Source organism: Sturnira hondurensis, unplaced genomic scaffold, assembly GCF_014824575.4.
Source record: "Sturnira hondurensis isolate 20B ecotype Veracruz unplaced genomic scaffold, ASM1482457v3 Scaffold0008196, whole genome shotgun sequence".
NCBI classification, from domain to species: Eukaryota; Metazoa; Chordata; class Mammalia; order Chiroptera; family Phyllostomidae; genus Sturnira; species Sturnira hondurensis.
This window is the reverse complement of record NW_028080827.1, coordinates 19,849,714-19,869,541: the sequence shown is the minus strand read 5'-3', so window position 1 is coordinate 19,869,541 and position 19,828 is coordinate 19,849,714. Positions and strand designations below refer to the sequence as shown.

General features: G+C 46.8%; 1 protein-coding gene across 2 annotated transcripts in view; it reads right to left on the bottom strand.

Annotated features, from left to right (window-relative positions):
• The window catches only part of IQCH (IQ motif containing H), a 187,126-nt gene that overhangs the window by 8,042 nt on the left and 159,256 nt on the right, over window positions 1–19,828 (bottom strand). For both annotated transcript variants that reach the window (XM_037054202.1, XM_037054203.1), the window contains 3 exons: window positions 18,265–18,435; window positions 10,297–10,419; window positions 3,867–3,928 (listed from right to left, as the gene is read on the bottom strand). In XM_037054202.1, the coding sequence (XP_036910097.1) occupies window positions 3,867–3,928; window positions 10,297–10,419; window positions 18,265–18,435 (356 nt within the window). The remainder of the gene's footprint in view (window positions 1–3,866; window positions 3,929–10,296; window positions 10,420–18,264; window positions 18,436–19,828) is intronic.

The window sequence follows — 19,828 nt, the reverse complement described above, 5'->3', positions numbered from 1 at the left end:
CTGGCTCTAAGCTTGGGAACCAAGAGGCTGGGTGACCTTGAAGTCCTTTGTCTATTAATTAATTTATTTCTAGAATTTCCTTCACTTTCCCTTCCCTGAAATTTCTCCTCAGAATCCACTGTGCTAAGAAATACCTTATTAAATGGAGCTGGTATGGAGTTCCCCTAGCAAAGCCAAACCACAAAATTCTGGCCTGTAAGGTCATCCCCGTCTTGGAGCCGTCACCTTTCCCGAAGAGGTGGCCAGTGGCAGTCTTCACCCAATGTCACCTGATGGCCATAAAGCCAAATAAGCCCAGCCACCACACAGAAGGCCTCTCCTTAAAGCTCCAGAGGAAATGAAGCAACGCAAAGGGGGAGAAAACAAAAGCTTCTATCTTTCATCTTTTTCAATATGAGTTACAGAAAATGAGGACCATCTCTTGGTCATCGTCTATTTAAAGTTTTCTATTCTCAACCTCCATGTCCACACCTTAGTGTGATCTCTGATACACCAGCTGTAATTCCACACTTTGAAGAAATTCCTCACACTGAAGAAAGCACAATGGGATGCAAGGGAGAAGCTCGGTGATAACCTTCAATCCTGTCTAATGTCCAGGGAAAGTCAATTTGCCAACTTGGTACAAACTTGCACAAGGGGCGAAGCACCTGACAATAGTCCAAGAATCTCTGTATTCTGTAAAAGGTTCCAGGGTGGCCCCACAACATAGTCATTGTGGTGTAGTGAAAGGAACACTAGATTCAAGGTCAGGAGACACAGTCTAGTGTGTGACCCCAGCAAATCACATCCCCTCTCTAGGCCTCAGTTTCCCTTCTGTATAATGAGGGTCAGTTGAGAGGCACAGTCCTTCCTTGCTGTAATGTACTCTGGCTCTAGGACTGCAGGAAGGGACAAGAATAGGATGGGTTAGAAAAGAGTAGGCAAGGCTCTCGTGGGTCTTTCAGGAGGCCCATGAAACCATGTAGGAAGTGTGAGTAGTGATAACCATCTAGGAGGTGTCCCAATAGGATGATTCCTACCACCAAAGCTAGTCTGTGGGTCAGAGCCTCCTTGCCGGAAACCTCAGGGGCACATGGAGGCACAGCTGGGTGGGCTCCTCTCGGTCTAATTATTCATTCTGTAGGTTTCAGCATCAAGTCAACGCTGCTGCTTGGTTAGTTTGATGATTGAGGGTTTCGTTTTTCACAAAACAGTCTCTTCTTCCAGCTCCTCAATTCTGGGATGGTTTTCCTCTTGCCTGGTTCCTGTGTGCCCTAGTACCCACCTGGGTAAAGCTTCCCTGGCCCATACCTCCGGATCTCTGCCTCTGCCCCATGGACACTGTTGTCATCTCATCCTGTGCATTCTGGGACACGGGCCCTGTTTCTGAGTGTCAGTTTCCGCCGATGGGCTCCCTTCATGCCATCCCCCTGTCAACCTGGGTCTCTGAAAGCAGCCTCCTCCTCTTTGAGCTCCTACGGTCATGCTCCCTCCACCTAGCCCTCAGGTTGTTTTTTCCCTCTTTGTAGTTGGAACCTTCTTAGCTGATTGCTTGTCTGGCTGTTCTTCTCCCCTCCTGAAGGGCACTCACTCCTCACTCCTCCTGGCCTCATCCCCTGTGCGTGAGGGTCTGTCCGGTTCCAGTCCCAGCCCAGCTTGTCCTTTTCAGTCCATCTTTCATGATGGCCAGTGCCCAGTAAGGCGAGCTCATGTCTCTGTGTTGTGACTTGTAGTTCTTTTTTTTAATACTCACCTGAGGACATGATGACTCATTTTTGAGAGAGAGGAAGGGAGAGAGAGAAACAGCAATGTGAGAGAGTAACATCAATCAGTTGCCTTTTGTATGTGCCCTGACCAGGGATCTCTTGTATGTGCCTGTGGGGGACCGAACCCACAACCCAGGCATGTGCCCCAACTGGGAATCAAACCTATGACTCTTTTGTCTATGAGATGATGTTCCAACCAAGTGAGCCATACCAGCCAGGGCTGACTTGTAGTTCTTATACAATCCCTAACTAACCCATTGTCTAAATTCCTGAGCTTAGAAATGTACTTGAACCTTACCCACATAATTAGAATAATAACTATACAAATTTCTTATTTCCCAGCTTGCCAACTTCGAATCCAGTTAAGTGCTTGGTTCTCCCAGTCCTGGTAACTGGTTGGTATCCTTTGCCCTGATATAGTCCTGGCATCAAAGGGACAAGTTTGGAAGGAGAAGGACAGGAAATATTTCATCTCTGGTCTTCTGGCTACTGGTAAGGGGCTGCTGCCCCTTCCTGGCTCATCAGGAGTGGACTCGCTGCACCGTATTTACTCATTTAGTTGGTTACCGAGTGTCCACCCCACCACCACATCAGCTTCGTGGGGGCAGACACCCCTCCTTTGGTTCACTGCTGCATGCCCAACACCTGGATCTGCACCTGGCACGATTGGTTCAGTGCTCTCACATTTTCCCATAGGTGAGGGTAGGGCAGGGAGGGAGCTGAAGGACAGAACATCACAAGGAAGTAAGAGCAGCTCCCGCCCTGCACATGCGCAGAGGGCCTGCGGCTCCACCGTCATCCCGGGTGTGAATGTGTGCTCGTTGGAATGTTGTGGGTCGAGTTGTCATTGCTGTTGCGGTCATGGCTGTGTAATGACAGGCTGGGGAAGAGAGCCTGGATGAACAGTGAGGGGACTCTTTTAAAGGGATCCAGTAAGTTTCACAGGATCACGGGACCCTGGGAAAGGTCGGGACCGGAGGGCAGGACTCAAACAGCCAGCTTCTCCTCCTCTCTGTGAGCAGAAGCTTTTAAGACTGCAAGCACTAGATCAAATTGTAGCCACATCCTAGCTCCAAAGGGGAAGAATCCAAAACATTCGCACCAATTCAAAGGAATCAGTGTGGGTGCACGTATGGTGCCTGCAGTAGCCGACAACACTTCAATAACACTTTGGTAACACGAAGGACTGTGCTTTGGATGGGGATTGAGAGCTGTCCTGTGTGCATCTTTGCCTGTTTCCATGTGCATCAGTTAGGACCAGTGTCCATCTGGGGAGCAACTGAGACCGTTTGGAATGTTGATACTTAATGCAGAAATTGGCTCTTGCTTGGTCAGTTTTTTTATGAGACCAGATCTTGGTGTGTATGTGTGTTTCAGTGTGAGATCACATTGCTTTAGAATGATGTCATAGAGAGAGATGTACAGGGCAGAAACCATTCCCCAACAAATTAGGAAGACTTAAAGGCACCAAGTGACCATATTCCAAGTTATGAAATGAGACACAATTCCAGATGGTAGCTCTCAAGTTCTGAGTCCTAACTGAGGAGACGACCCTGCTAGCCTTGCAGTCCCCCCAGAGAGAAATTTGCAGGAAACAGGGAGATGTAGAGAAACCTTCTGAGTACGGGAAGCAAGGCCCTTCTCAGCATGCGTGTGCCTTGAGAAGCCTGCATCGGGGGCCAAAACCGAGCCTGGGGAGGGCCTACGGACCCTGCTTTTTCGGGGGCCTCTTGCCAAAGTCACCAGAACATATTCCTACATATGCTGGCAAGCCTCCCACTCAGATGCCGGCAAGCATCTGAGCTGGTTCACCCTCAGTCCGACTTCTTGCGTGTGAGTGTGTATGAGTGTGTGTGTGTGTGTGTGTGTGAGAGAGAGAGAGAGAGAGAGTGTGTAATGTGTTGTTGAAACTAGCCTTACTCATCAGTCTGGATAATTAATTGATTATGAACCCCCACTGACATATCTGAAGCCATTTTATAAAATACTTGAAGATCTAAATAAGATTAACTTCCAATAAATCAGCATGCTGATTAAAGTGCGTGAGAAGCATCATATGTACTGGCTGTTAGAGTCTATTTTCTTAGCTCATTACATCTCATAGACATACGTCATACTCACAACATTCCCAGCCTGTCCCTCTTCAGGTGTTCATATAATATAAAAACAGTTCCTTGTTTGTCCTATAAGATTTGAACAGGGAGAAAAGGAAGAGCACATTACATTGAAAACAAAGTAAAGAAAAATGTACTGCACTACGACCACTAAGAGGGATTTGAATTAAAGCCTAAAGCTATGTGCAAATATTGTGAGAACCACATTTGGAAAGGCCGTCTCCAGAATACGAGGTGGATATGTTCTAGGATGGTGGTTTTTTTTTAAAGTTGAGATGTAATTTACATATATCATAGTGTAAAGTTAAGGTATACAACATGTTCATTTGATGTAAGTCCTCTATCACATCACATAGTTATTTCTGTTTTGCAGTGAGAATGTTTAAGATCCAGCCTTTTACAGTTCCGGAGTATGTGATGTAGGATCGCTGTCTATAATCACTGGGTCCCCGGGATCTACTCATTTTCCAGTGGCCAGTCTGTGCCCCCTAACATGCAGCTCCAGTTCTCACCTGCCCCCCACCCTTGGTAACCCCCATTCCATTCTCCATTTCTAGGGGTCTGGCTGTTCGGATTGCACAGATAAGTGATATCATAGGACATTTGTCTTTGGCTTATCTGATTTAGCACAGTGCGCTCAAGGTCCATCCATGTTGTTGCAAATGGAAGGATTTCCTTTTTTCTCATAACTGAACAACATTCCCTTGTATAGGTATCTTCTTTCATCCATTCATTCACCAATGGACACTTGGGTTGTTTCCATATTTGGCTATTTAGAAAAATGCTGCCATGAACATGAGGGTACAGATATCTCTTTGAGGTGGTAATTTCATTTCCTTTGGACAGATACCCAGAAGTGGAATTTCTGTGTCATACAGTATTTTTTAAAAAATTTTTGTGGAACTTCCATAGTGGCTGAACCAACTTACATCGTCAGCAACAGTGCACAGGTGCCCTTTACATCTCCACCAACACTTGCTCACTTTGGTCTAGGACAAAGTGTTGGGGAATCAGATCCCCAGAATATCTGCATCAGAATCATTGAGTGTGCTCATGACAACGCATTTTCGTGGGCATCACCCAAGCTCAGGGTCATGGGGAGGGGATGTGCCTTCACTTCCCGGGGACCCTCGAGCCCGCCAAAATATGAAGTCACTGCTCTAAGAGCAATGGTGGGAAACAGAAGCAGTTTGTTGTGTGGAAATAATTCACATTTCAGTGGAAAACAGTGTGTTTTCCTGACCCTATGGGAGCTATTTCACAAGTCCAGGTCATAGACAACCGAGAGACAAGCAGGTTCTGTCCAGAGTTTTCTTTACTTTTCCTCCCGCTCCCTTTATGGGGAAACCAGTTTTGCGCTGTTTGCATATTCATTTCGATATTCCTGATCTATTAAGATGTCTCTTTTGGGATTCCGGTTTGTACTGGTTATAACATGTGCTTAATTCTTCACTGTTAAATGACATCTTCATCATTGTTTGATTTTGCATCTGTATGAGAAACATTTTTTATTATGTTTTGAAAATTATCTTTTACTAGTTTTCTCCAAATTCATAAAAGTTAACACCAGAGTTGTCCAATGGTGGAAATGGCTGCCCCATGAAGTGGTGAATTTCTCATTTCAGGAAGTGCGGAAAAGAAAACATTTTGGGAATTTGGTAAAAGATACCCTGGGCCCAGATTTGAATGCCCACTGACTCCCCGTTGTATCAGGAAATCTGGGCATTGGACTAAACATTGGACTAGACAGTGGCTCCCAATGCTGGCCGCACATCAGAGTCCTCTGAATGCTTTTACAAATATAGTGCCTGCCCCCACCTCTAAAAAGCCTGATTTTGTTGGTCTAGAGTGGGCCCTGGGTATGGTGTCACGCTGAGCTATTTTGGAGCCTGAGACAAAGGAAAAATCGGTATGTTTTCATTTAAATTGTTGATATTGTTATGGGTTTTTGCATTCATTTTGATTTTTCACATATTGCATTGCAACACTATTCACCTTTATTTCCAAGGGTCTGTGTGTGTGCTCCCTTAAGTTTTGTGTTCCAGCTAAGTGCCTCAAGGGCTCACCCTACCCCCGGCCCTGCCTGGGCATCTGTGCTTTGCAAAGCTCCTCACTGAGGTCAGTCTAAGGGGCAGCCAGAGTTGAGGACCACTGACTGACCATCTGCAGGGTGTCTCATGTCCTTTACCGTGCTGTCCAGTGTGGCAGCCCTGGGGCATGTGGGACTGCTGAGAACTTGAGACACTAGTTATGGAGACAGAGATGTGTTGTAGCTTTCCAAGACTTAGTTCACAAAATAAACTATCTCAATAATTTTCATACTGATTCCATGTTGAAATATTAGCTTTCTGTTTGGGGAACATCTTTTTCTTGATGCTAATTTCTGAATCAATGAGATAAGCTAGGTTATGCTGAAGTAACGAAAAAACAAACAAACAATTCTTAGTGGTGTATAACAACAGGAGTGTGGTTTGGGCTCATGCTCCCCGTCCCACATGGGTGGGCGGGGTTTCTGGTCACTGCTGGATCACCTGGGGACCCAGGCTGAAGGAAGCTCTGTCTCGGTGCACATCCACGATTTCTGAGGCAGGAGAAGGACATGGCAACTCACGAAGTGGCTCTCACAGGTTCTGTGTAGAAAGGACATACTTTACTTCTGCTCATATTTCACTGGCCATGCCTGGCTTTGGGGACAGGGCCAAGGACAAACAATTTGTCGTGTGCCTAGAAGGAGGAGAATCAGAGGTTTTCCATAGTCCTGATGATTGGCACCGTGGCAACATCCTGGCCTCAGGAAATGATCGCTGCTGCTGGTGAAACTCTTTAGGGCCATGGCACGCTGCCTTGGAGTGTGTGGGGCCAGCCCTGCCCCACACTGTCTCGGCAGTAAACAGGGCACTTCCCTCCACGTGGCTTTCGCTGAAACTCCCTTTCATTAGGAAATCAGTGGCGGTGGTTTGGAGTACTGCGGAACCACCAAGCATGAGACCTACCATGTTGGTTACAAACTCAAACAATGCTTCCTTCCAATACTCAGCAAGGAAGAATAAACTCATAGGGTGGTCTCATTTCCCTTTTTTGTTTTTTCCCTGAAAATTTGGACAAGAACCATCGGTTGAAATTCTGGGACAACAATGGGGAGAAAAACATAATGTCGAGAATAAGGACTTCCAAGGGTTCTCTTCGGTGGCACTGACAGCCATCTGTTGTTACTGTTGCTTCTTTTTCTGGGAAGGGCACCGGTACTAAATGTGACCGAGACTGGGAGCTCCTAGCAGAGGTGACACCGATCTTTTCAGACTCAGCGTAACCCAAAGAGGCTTAGAGAAGCTGATGGTTAAACACAGCTGTTTTCTTCTTTTGTAAGGTAGTCGTGGTGGCTATGAAGAAGTTTGTGCTTCTTTATTTTAGCTAAGAAATATGCAAGGGGTGCCTAGATGAAATATTTTATTTGAAACGTTTCCCAGAATTCTTGGATGGGTTGGTAATAATATTTTGGAATACAGACAGTTGTTGCGGGGGGAAAGGCATGTAGGGGTCTGCTTGGTGGAAGAGAAGAATCATGTTTGACTGTGGAAATTACTGATTGAAATGTCAGTTCCACAGAATGACTGGCTGTGTGACTTTGGGAAAGTGCTTAAGCTCTTTGAGCCTAAATCCTGCAGTGTGACCTGCTAGAGATAATGTCTTCTTACAAGAGAAATATGAAGATTGAAGAGACAATGAAGTAGTAGCGCCCAGCTCAGTGCCAGCACGTAGTAGGTGCTCTGTAAAGGCTAAGACAGGCTATTAAGAAAACAAATGATGCTTCTGACCAGGGGTGGACCCCAGAGTGTGAGAAGATAAGAACCCACCTCAGGAAAACTAGAGCAAGGACATTGTTGAGGAATTTCCAAATTTTCCAAGTAGTCATGTGACTTGTTTTTCTCTACTCAGATTTTTAGGACCCTGTTTTTCTTCTCTCTCTCTTTCTTCTTGTACTTCATTTATTATTTGATGTTTTTCTTTCTGTTTATCCTCTCCTCCTTATTTTTTAAAATGGATTCTTCCAGTTTCTGGATTTTATCCTCTCTTTTCTTCTGCTATTTTTTCTTCATATGGTTCTACTACTCCATTGCCCTCAGTTCATGTTTTTCTTTCTCTTCCATTTCGTATCTCATCTTTTTTAAAAATATATTTTTTATTCTCACCTGAGGACATCTTTTCATTGCTCTTAAAGAGAAAGGAAGGGAAGAGCGTTGTGAGAGAGAAACATTGACTGGTTGCCGCCTTGTATGTACCTCAACCGGGATTGAACCCACAACCCAGCTATGTGCCCTGATCAGGAATCGAACCCGTGGCCTTTAGATCTATGGGATGACATTCCACCCATCTGAGCCACACTGGCCAGGGCTCATATCTCATCTTTTATAGCCGTTCAGCACAGCACAGGTGACCTGGAGGCAGAGCCGTGTTCTCTGTGCCCCAGGAGACTCCTGTCCGTAAGTCTCCTCACCCTCGGGGCAACTTCTCCCTCACACCACCACACACTGTTCCCTCGAGCCATGGCGGTCTGTTTCCTGTACTCAAACTTGTTCTTAGAAATGAATCTGATCGACTCAGAGCCACAAAGGTATAAATAACATAAAACGCGGTGCTTTACTTTTCCCAGGAGTACTGGAACTTCAATTAAATACAAAGCCTTTAGCCAAAGAAATAAATCTCTAATAATTCCAGGCACTAGAAAGTTATGGAGCACGTTTTCTTCCAGGCAGGACACTTTCCCTGCCACATACGCCTGTTCCCGGAGCTTGTTCTGCTTTGATCATTTAGAAGAAAATAAAACAGATAGATTCAGATAACGTTAAAGTTAGATTTAACCAACTTCTGGTACCTAGAAGTGTTTTAGTCTAATCAGTTTGAGGCTGAAAACTATTTAATTTCAAAGGGATTGTGTTCAGCAGCTGTAACAATTAATTTCAGGTAAATCAGTTCAATCTGGCTTTTCTCATTCTTTCTATATTTTACTAATGTTAATGTAATGTGCAAGGGAACACCCGCTCCATTATACACACTTGCAAACAGCATGAATGAACTTAACCGAAGGGCCTCGTGCTCCCTGACGTGTGTGGCGGAGGTTGCCATGTGTCGATAGGGCCGTCCTCTTCGCTGACGGCCTTGTGTGTAAGGTCCACATGCTTTTCAAAGTGCATAGGGACCTTTACATAGCCTACAGGACCTATAAAGACTTGACTCCTGAAAACTTCTGCATGTCCTCAAGTAGGAAAAATAAAAATAGATGGAGAACCGAGTATCTGCAGATCAAAACATTTGATTAGTTGGTTATTGCCCAATTCTTATGTCATTATCTACAAATTGCATTTAATGTGAGAGGTGAGTTACTTTAATAATACGTTTGCTGTGATGTGGAATGAGTCTGCCACGTGTCAGAGTGCACGGGTCACTCGGGCCTTGAATAGCCATCAGTGTCGGAGTCTTGAAAATAGGAACCAAAGTGCAGGAACGTGAAACTATTTCTCCAAGTAACATGAGTCTCTAGGCACAAAACAAGGTTTCTGGTTTAGGTAGGAGATATTACACTTCACTCGCCCCCATCCATCTGGGCAGGGAGCATCAATATCATTAAAAATAGACAAAAATGGGAGAAATTGCTTTTACTAGAACTCTTTCTTGAAAGAGTTCTATATGTAGGGAGAAGAATGCTGCTATGAACTGAATTGCATGCCCCTCCCTACAATTCACAGGTTGAATCCCTAACCCCCACGTGACTATATTGGAAACAGGGCCTTGAAGGAGATAATTAAGGCTAAACGGGGTTGTAAGGTGGAGCCCTGTCCAGATAGCACCAGTGTCCTTATACAAGAGGTTACAGAGACACCAGTACACCAACACACACTCTCTCTCTCTCTCTCTGCCATGTTAGGACACAGGAGGAGGCGGCCTTTTGCAAGCCAGGAAGAGAGCCCTCACTTGGGACCGAACAGACCGGCATCTGCTCCATGGACTTCCCTGCCCCAGGACTGTGAGAGACGAATTTCTGTTGTGACGTTTGTGATGACAGTATCCAAGCAGACTAAGACGAGGATGGACACTGATAAGCAGCTTTGGGTGGGATCAGGGAGCTTGCAGGTATGCGTCAGGATCAAGAGATGGTCCCCCAAATTCCTCTTACATCTGGTGAGCTACAGAGCTTTTGCCTTACCAAAGTGGGTGTGCACGTTTGGGGACAGAGCCGAACTTCCCAGGACAAAGAGCCACCCCCCCGTGGAGCTCTCTTTCCACTGTTCCCCAAGCAGCACCCAGCCTTCCTCTAAAAACACATCCCACTACTGTTTAAAGAGTATCTGTTTGAAGGGGCCCCAGATTATTAGCTGCCTAGATCATCCACACACCTGTATTTATTTGGTCTAGACCTGGCTAACTGTCACCCTTCATACCTCGATGTCATAGCCGATGCCGTTGGCCTTACACATCTGGAGAAAAATGTAGTGGAAAAACAGCGAGAGATGGTTGTGCCTCAGCTGCGTGGTCATCACTGCGTAGCGATGGGTGGCCTGCGACTGGAAAAGACCATGACTGAGTGTTAAGACTCTCTACAGAATGTTTACATAAACTTCTGCTTTTAGAATAGTTGTAGATTAACGGAAATTTACGCAGATGATACAGAGAGTCTGTGTTAACCCCTATTGCTAACACGTCACAGTAATGGTGCATTGGCTGGAACTAAGAAGCCAAATCACTACATTCCTATTCATTTAAGTCCATACTGTGTTTCCTTTTCATTAGTCCCCCCTTTCTGCTTCCAGGATCCCCTCTGCGTGTGGCATTATATTTAGATGTCTTGTTTCTTTCGGTCCTTCTTCTCTGTGACAGTCTTTCAGACTTTTCCTTGTTTTTGATGATCTTTTAACAGTATTGAGGAATACTGTGCAGATGTTTTATAAAATGCTTCTCAGTTTTGGTTTGTCTGATGCTTTTCTCGTGAGTAGAATGGGGTGGCATGTTTCTGAGGGGGCACTGCCTAGGGGAATGGCATTTTTGTCCCCTGGTATCAAGGGTACTTGTATCAACATGACTGATGAGGCCACTCTTGACTTTCTGGAGAAAGCCGCTTCACAGGCAATCAGTGTGTTTTTTTTTTTTTTTTTTTTGCATGAAAGAAAGAATGGAAAAATGAGGTATGCAGTAAGTGGATAGCATTTCCCTCTGACTCGAGACTTCAAAGGATATAATTCACGGGACTTCCAGTGAATGAGTGCTTTGGGGCAGAAGCAGGTGATTCACTAAGCACAGAGGTCAGTCACACCATCCCTAGAAAAGGACAATTCTGGGCAGTCACTCCAGGCAGGCCGTGAGCTCAGAGGACATCTTTTGGAAGAGGGTGTGGCTCTGGTGGACTTATCAGGAATTATTGCTGAAATAACAGGAACGAGCTACTAGAAGTTCTGGCTCCACTACTCAGTCACTTGGGAAGACCTGCCATCAGGCCTGCTGGCCCTGCTGCCCTGCTCCGTCCTCCACAGTGAAGGCCCACAGGCCTGAGCTTTGTATGTGGAAGTGAACTGTAAATACTCTGGAATTCCATTGTGGCTACTGAGCATGTAATTGCATGGTAATTACCATGAATTCACAAGATAATTCCAAGGTTATTTTTGTCTTCTAAACTTGTCTTATGCTGCCATAGTATATAAACCAGCAAAGACAAGCTCAGGCCCCAGTCAGGGAGGGAGAGAGGTAGGCAGGCATCTGGTAGCTGGATGCAGCTCAGTGCCGTTTATCCGGTCTCTAAACCACACAGAAGAACTCAGTGTCCACTACTTGTGGACAGCAAGTAAGGACAGGCTGTCCTGAAGTTTCTTCCTCTCTACAGAGATAGACTGCAGTGCCCAGTCCACCTAGACCCCAGCTTGTGAGTCATACCGAACCTAAGAGAAAAGCTAGGACATTTGGTATATGTCTCTAAGCTGCCATCTTTCCATTACCATCACCATCCTGACCTAGACGTCTTCGGCCTGAGAAGCTGCTTCTCCTTCCTCCATGGGAGGCAGGGGTGCCAGCAGCACTCTGTAGTGGACACTTCCATGGAGCCAGACTGACTGAGGCTCATAACCTCACTAGGCCGCAGGCTAGATGTGTGATCTCGAATGTGGCATTGAACGCCTCTGACTTCTGATGATTAAATAAGCATCTAGAGCAACTCCTGGCACCTGATAAATGGCAGCTAGCTCCTTTTTTTTGTTGCTGTTTCTTTGAAAGCATCTATAAGACCTAGAACACTTTGGACCTATACTAATGTAATTTCCCAGGCCGGTCCTTTCCCTGCTGGTCCCTGGTATTCTGAGCATTACCACCAGATTGTCTCCCGAACCCAGGTTCGTCAATGCTCAGAACTCTTTCAGGTCTCCTCCTCTCCTTCATGGTACAGTCCAACCCTGGCTGCATAGCTCAGTTGGCTGGGGCATCCTCCTGATATGCCAAGGTTATAGGTTCGATCCCCAGTCACAGCACATACAAGCATCAACAAATGAATGCATAAATAAGTGGAACAACAAATCAATATTGCTCTCTCTCAAATCAATAAATAAAAATTTAAAAAAACAAACAAACACGATGTAGTCCACAGACCCGGCTTGGCAGCTGGACTCTTTCAGACTTGCTCAGTGGACTGCTCCAACCACTTCTCTCAGTCCCTGCTTCCCAGATTCTCCGCCTCAGCCCGGCTGGTTCTTTGCCTCTCCCGACACACCACAGGCTCTTTGGCTGTTCTTCCTTCTTCTGGGGGAGGTTTCTCTCTCCTCACTTCACAGAGACTGTCCTAGTCTTCAAGGATGGACCATGTTCTATGTTGTGAACAGTGTGTTTCCGGCCCCGCCAGTCTGCAGTAGTGTTTCCCACGAACTCGAGCAGTAGGTTGCAGGGCTTTGCTCAAATAGCATGCCCGTGAGGGCTGGGCTTTTCTTCCTTTGCGCACGCTGTTTTATATTTCTTTCAACTCCTCAGGGTGGGGAGGGTGTCTAGTGTCTCTGTATTCCTGGCGCTCGGTGAAATTCCTGGCATATAGTAATTATGCAATTATAATTAATTAATAATTATGCAATTATAGTGCTAATAAAGGTGAACATACGTGATAGACCTACTTTTTAAAGACGTAACCAAATCTCTGGTTTCTGTGGGAAAAAGTTGTCAGTGACCCGGAGTTGCATTCCGTCCAGCCTGGCAGTGCAGGTGGCAGTGCCGGTGTGAGGTGTACGCGAGTGTGCAAAGACCTTGGAACAGGGTCCCGCACAGAGAAAGCACTGGACACAGGGTAGCTCTTATCATCATTTGTTAATTAAAATAATTTCGCAAATAAGGACAATTATTTAAAATAGAAGCTGCCCAGCTGTCCCATAAACCTTTTCATTAGAAAGGGAAGTGAATCAGCAGGCCTGGGCTTTGTCACTTCCTTAACAGGATGACCTTGGGCAGCTCACTTAATTTTGCATGGTCTCTGTTTCCCAGTCTGTAAAATGGGTATGATAACCTCTGTCTTCTTTATTTCTCAAGTTTATTTTGGGGGTCAAATATGCTCATGTCTATTTACCGTATAAAGCATTATACAAAGAGAAAACATCATTTTTAAAGGGTTGACTTGTGTAGCCTAGGCCCTTCAGATGCTGTGAAGTCTACCAAGGACATCACCACCTGCACGGGTTTATGGGATCAGAAGACCCCTCCATGTCCGTGCAACTCGATCAGTGCTCACCCAATCTCTGCCTGGCTCAGAGCAGACTGGGATCCCGTGGATAAAGGCAACATGCCTGAAAGCGACTTCATCACACAGGCGGATGAATCCTCTTCTGGAAGAAGAGCTTTCTTATGGCCTCAGCCAAACACCAGAGACTTCTTCAGGGATGAACTTAAACTCTTCTCTGGGGCCAGATCATTGACTCTCAGCCAACACAAGGCAGGTTGGGTAGTACAATGGTCAGACACACAGGCTTGGACGTCTGGCAGACCTGGGCTGCTCTGTCTTGGCCCCCACACTTGCTTGCTGAGAGACCTTCCACAAGTTGCTTGACATTTCTTAACCTCAGTCTTCTTATCTGAAAACAAGCGTAATACTGGCACCTGCCTAATATATCGGGTTGTATAAAGATTCATGTAAAGCGCTTAGTTAAAGTGCCTGGAGTGGCATGAAGGCTTGATACATTTTGAGTGTTATTATCATACTTTTATGTGCCTTGTAGTTATCTGCTGACCTATCTGTGTTCTTTAATAAGGCCGGAGCTCTTTGCTATTCATCCCTATGGCCTCTGGGCTTAGGAGAGTGTCTGGTATAACAGCAGTGAGTAGATACTTGCTGAATTTACTTCCAGTTGATTCTTGCTGAAAGTATTGACTGATAGCTAAAGGAATGGCTGATGAGGGCTTAGGAAGGGAACTGTCACATTATTAAGTCCTTATAAAAGATTCTGCAAGAGAAAGACCTTTTAATGGAAGGCTGAGGGATGGAGGGATGGGCCCTTCCTGTGTCCGCTTACAGGACATGCCCCCCCCCACCCCCCCGCACCCTACCTACTCTCCCCAAGGCTGCCTGGGCCAGGCCTGGTGCAGAGTCCCACTTTACAGACCCCATCAAATCCAATCTCTCAGGAGCCCTTGGGGGTCACATGGTCCTCCCTTATTTTACAAACGAGGAAACTGAGGCAGGCAGAGGATCCGCATTCATGACCCCTGACTTCCGACCAGTGCTCTTCCCTCCAAATGCCTGCTGGCCACATTGGGAATGTGTGGGAATGCCAGAGGGCTAGCCTCTTCTAGTAAAACGAGGGGAAAGAAACAGAAGACAAAACATTATCGGTAGAAGCCGAGTTTTATTAAACTACCTTTCTAAATCACAATCTAACAAGAATGCTTCAAGCTAAATAAAGGAAGCTGGAAATACTCCTTTTCACTGGAGAATATAATTTTGCTTCAGCCACAATTTAAATTGATTTAGTTCCGAGCACCAGCACTTGAAGTGTAGCGCGTATTCTGTTTTTGCCATGATACTCATGTTGACAGTGATGCATTTCAGTTGACATAGTTGAAATCCTCATGTAATAAATCTCTGCCTGGAAATTAATCATGTTTATAATATTCTGAGAATTAATAACACCCATTGCTCAAATCATTAACTTAAAAAAAAAGGAGCTTCCAAAATCTGTTCTCAGCAGTAAGGGACCACAAATAAATGAATGTTTGATAAAATAATCCAAGTAGCAGTTTAACAAGCGTAAACCCGAATGTGGTTGCAATAACACAGAACTATTGTTTAAGGGTTGGCAGAGGCTGATGAGGCTCTTATTTCAGTTACGAAGCAGGCATCCACATGCATAATGAACTGCTCTCTGAATTATTAATGTGCTGCTTATTTAGCCTCATCTGTCTAGAAGATAATGTATCCTAACTCTAATGAGTGATTGGCCTTGTACATAATTACAGTAGCAGCAGCGATGGGGGAAATGTGTGCCTTCAAAGAAGGAGTTCTAAAAATAAAGTCATCACATAAACTTCGTTGTTGTTGCATTCTATCAAAATCAAACCCGAAGCATTTGAGAATTCATAATAAATTACAGGAGACAGAATCATTATTAACATCATAATTTAACACAAAAGGTTTTACTTAATCATTCATTACAGACCATGTGCTGTTAAAAATGCTTATAAATGACTTGGGCTGTTTTAAGATGTTCTCGGAGGTGGTCCCTGTCGGCCACTCGACAGCTGCAGGGTGGAGGGGCCACACGCAGTGAGGAGGCCTAAAAACAGGTAGAAAGGGTAATGATTCACGCCCATTCTGACAGAATGTTAATTAAAAGTTCAAAAGTTGCTAGGTGACTCCTTTTCATTTGCAAAGCATGCTCCTCTGGGCCTCATCCGACTGTGTTTCTGCATTCGGCTGCTTGTCTTCGTCTTCGAGGACACTGGCTAGGAAACCTGTGCACCTGGTCCCCACGGGTCTGACTGGCAGCTCGGTGCCGCCTGTCATGGGGTAATGTCTCTGACGTGGGGTAACAGCTCTTCCTGGAGTCCAGGAAAGTTTCCGCTCCCTGCTGCATTGCACGTGACTTAAAGGAACAGGCCCACACGAAGCATTTTATCGGTGTTAGTTCTGAATGCACCCTCATCACGGCTCATCCACACACTTCCTTTTTCTCCAGTCTCCACAGGGGGCTGTCGACGGGCTGACTGTGAACCTGGTGGCATCACAGTCCGTTCACACTGACTAGTTCGAGAAGTTTCAGTTTTGTTGTAAATTGTACTGTGTGTGCAAGCATGCCTGCTTTTTAGAAAATTTGCCTATCACACATGTGCACATGCATGGGAGCATGTGCGTGTGCACACACACACACGCACAGGGGCATCAAGGGGTGAATCCTCATTTATCTTCCCAAAACCCAAAGCGCTTTCAATTCATCCCGACATCAGAAAACCTGCACAGCTTTTCCTCAGTGATGGCAGAGACATTTGAATTATTGAAGATCATAATGCCTCCCTCTCAAGTGCAGGCAATTGCTAGAAGTGTTTAAAACTCTTGATCACAGGAGAATTCTCGCATGTTGCCTGTAGCTAGGATTGAAACCTATAGGCAAGATGGGGAAAATGAGCAAGTGCTCCTAATTCTAAGTACAACTTCTGCTTACAGCCTTCTTGAAGCCTCACACTAAAACGCAGCAAACTGTCTTTGCATGTCCCCTGCTGAATACTAACTCAGCTTCCCGCTTCATGTCAGGAATGCCATGGAGTCAGGTTCGCTAAGTCAGGAGGACCCACGTTTTCCTGCTGTTTCTCCCTTCAGCTGGGAATTGAACTCAGGGTCCTGTAGGTCCCCTCGGTGAGGATGGAGGTCACGGGTTCAGTTGGACCTCTGAGATTCTCAGAGGGTCCTGGGGGCTAATTAAAAACAGTCTGTTTCTCCTCTCCAGTCCCACTCTACTTCCCTTCTTAATAAGCAAAAAGATCAGGGGATTCCTGTGAACAAGGTCACCTCTCGGGACCAGTGGATTGAGGAGGAGAAAAAGGCTACTGCCTAAGTCCCCTGAGACATCTGGCACCCTCCAAGCCTCCCTTCCAAGGGCACACTGAGTTCCCGCCCAGGGAGGTGCCGGCAGAGGCCCTGGGGGGACTGTCAAACAAGGGCTCTTTAAACCCAGAGGCACCTCCTGGGCCCAAAGAGGCTCGGGGCAAAGGCAGGGGAGGCTGCTGTGAAAAGGCCCCTCCAAGGCACCAGTGTGGGGTCCTATCCATCACTGGAATTCCTCTCTTATCTGTTTGAAGTATTTGGATCTCCAGGAGAGTTTCATTTGCAAAAAGGGTATGATGCCCACTATTGCAGAGGCAGGAGGAACCCTCTGGCAGATGTCAGAGCAGCTGTGGCCAGAGAGTCCGTCCACTCTCCTATCCTGTCTGCGCACGAGAGGCCTTTGTTCTCCTTCCCCATGGCTCACCCAGCCCACTGTCCCCACAGAGATCCAGCCTTTGCTACCCCGGGTTCTGAGGTTGGTGAACCTCAGCCATCCTAGCTCTGGGCTGATGGTGAGATGGGCAAGCGGGGTGGTGGGAAGAGGCAGATTGTTCGCGGCCTCACTGACCCAGCCGGGGAGTTGGGATTTTTCTGAAGATGAGAGGAGTCATTTTTCAATCACAGGTATGGGAGCCACATGCTCAGATTTGCATCTCACCTTGGCCACCTGACTGTGTGTGTGTTTGGGCTGAAGGAGAGACAGGAGGCCTGGGACCTTAGCGAGGAGTTGTTACAATGGTGGTGTGAGGCAATGAAAACCCAAACTAAGGCAGTTTGTTCATGGAGGGAGGGGAGGGGTCAGAGTTGAGGAGTTGAGGCAGTTTAGCATCATGAGCTGGCTGCTGACTGGGGGCAGGGGGTCCAGTCAGCCTCTGGCCTGACCCATCAAGAAGAAGTACAGGAAGGGAGACAACGAATGAGGTTTTGGGTAGTTTGACCCTGAGGACTTCATAGAGAAATTCTGTAAAATATCAGGCTTAGGAGTCTGAAGCTCAAAAAAAATGGGGGCTAGAAAAACATGGGTTTTGTGAGAAGTTGCTGGGAATTGAAGCAGCGGGTGTAGATGCGCTTGCCCGGGGACGTGAGCTGAGAAGAGAACTGAGGGAAACGCCAAGCAGATGCGCCCCTGAAACCCCCTGCTCTCGCGCCCTTCAACCTAGGTCTCCCTCTTTCTGGAAGGCCGCGCCCCTCTCCATGGACCAATGCGTTTGTACTCCAAAAGGCCACTTCTAAGAGGTTGACTTGCCCCAGGTTCTTTCCTCTCTCTAACCTGAAAGCACCTGGCCCCGCCAAACCCGGTGAGCAGCAGCCGAGTGCGGCTGAACTCGGGGAGAGCTGGGAAACCTCTGCTGCTTACCGGCACCGGCAGGGCGTCCTGATGGCTCACGTTCCTCTCTTTCTCGAGAACCGGGCGGGGCACCGTGAGGATGCCAGAACTGCAGTCCAGATGGCCATCGGTCAGGTACAAGGTGAGTTGAGTCAGGGCCAGCTGGTTACTGTAGGAGAGGTCAAGGTCTGTTGCCCACACCTGATTAAAACGCGAGCGTGGGCGAGGTTAGCCTCTGGTGGGAGAAAGTCACACCCACCCTGCCCAGCCCAGCCTGCATCAGCCCCAGCTGAACCAGTGGACATGTGACTGCACAGAGTGGCTGTTTTTGCTTCCGTTCTACTTCCTGCCGGAGAGGGCTGGAGCCTCCAGTCTGACTGTAACCAGAAGATCCAAGGTTCTCGTGGGAAGTTACACAAGTGGAAACACCTGGCCAAGGTAACCTGCTGGAGATGCCCCACTGCGACATGCTCCTGTGGACCTGGAGCTTTCTGCCTGTGGTTTGCCATTTCTAAGAGGGTCAGTGCAATGTTTTCTACTGAGAAATGGGACTGGACAGAAGCTTCCGAGGATGGGGAAGCAGAGTTAGAGCAAACAGAGGGGGAAGAGTGGGCAAATATGAGAAAAGGGAGGTTTGCCCTGATTTCAGAAAAGGCAGCTGGCCCCTCGGGGATTTCCAATATGATACTTAAAGGAAGCTTGAGGTTGGCATGTAAGTCTTAGCCCCACCGCTGCTTTACTATGAGCGCACAGGAAAGTCACTTCGCTACCCCAGCATGTCCCAGTGTCCTTGACTGGGAACCAGTGGTGACACCCACACAAGCGGAATCACAGGATTACTGGGAGAATACTGTCACGCAGTAAAAACAAAGAGTCTTTGACCATAGATGTATGTAATCTATATGCTGCTATTGTATAAGCTACCACCAGTGCTGTCCTTTAATTCCTTCAGCAATTAAAGATATTCACCGAGCATACACTCTGTGCTACACCAGAGATGACCAAAGTGGGCCGCACGCCACCTCCCCCCCTGACGCTGTGGCAGGACGTCCTGCATTGCCCCTGTCACCTCCCACCATAGGGTCTTCCTCCACTCAGTGCTCAGTCATTGGAGTGTCCACGGTGGCAGACGACATTCTGTGATCAAGAAAGGGAACACAGAGACTTGTGTGTCCAATGGATTACAACACAGTGCAATGCACGTTGTAATAAAAGGATGGGACAAAGTACTATGGGAGCAGGAAGGAAAGACAGACCAAGTCTGTCTGCTGAAGTCAGGGTGGCCTCGTGGAGAAGGTGGCATCTGAGCTTTGAAAAGCATCACACACAGGGTGGACTCCCATGTACCAAGTACCTACAGTGTGCTAGGTGCCTTACTGACACCTGAGATACTTATAATACCCTAAAGAATAACATCCCTGGGGCAGAGATAAGGAAACAGGTGCAGAGAGATGCCCAAGTCCACAAGCTAGGGAGTGGTGGTGCTGGGATTTGAACCCGGGTCTGCTGGAGGGGATAGCATCGATCTCAGTCCAGCCAGTGCTTGCCCTGGACCAGTTTCCCCGTCAAATGAAAAGTTAGAGCTGCAGAGGAT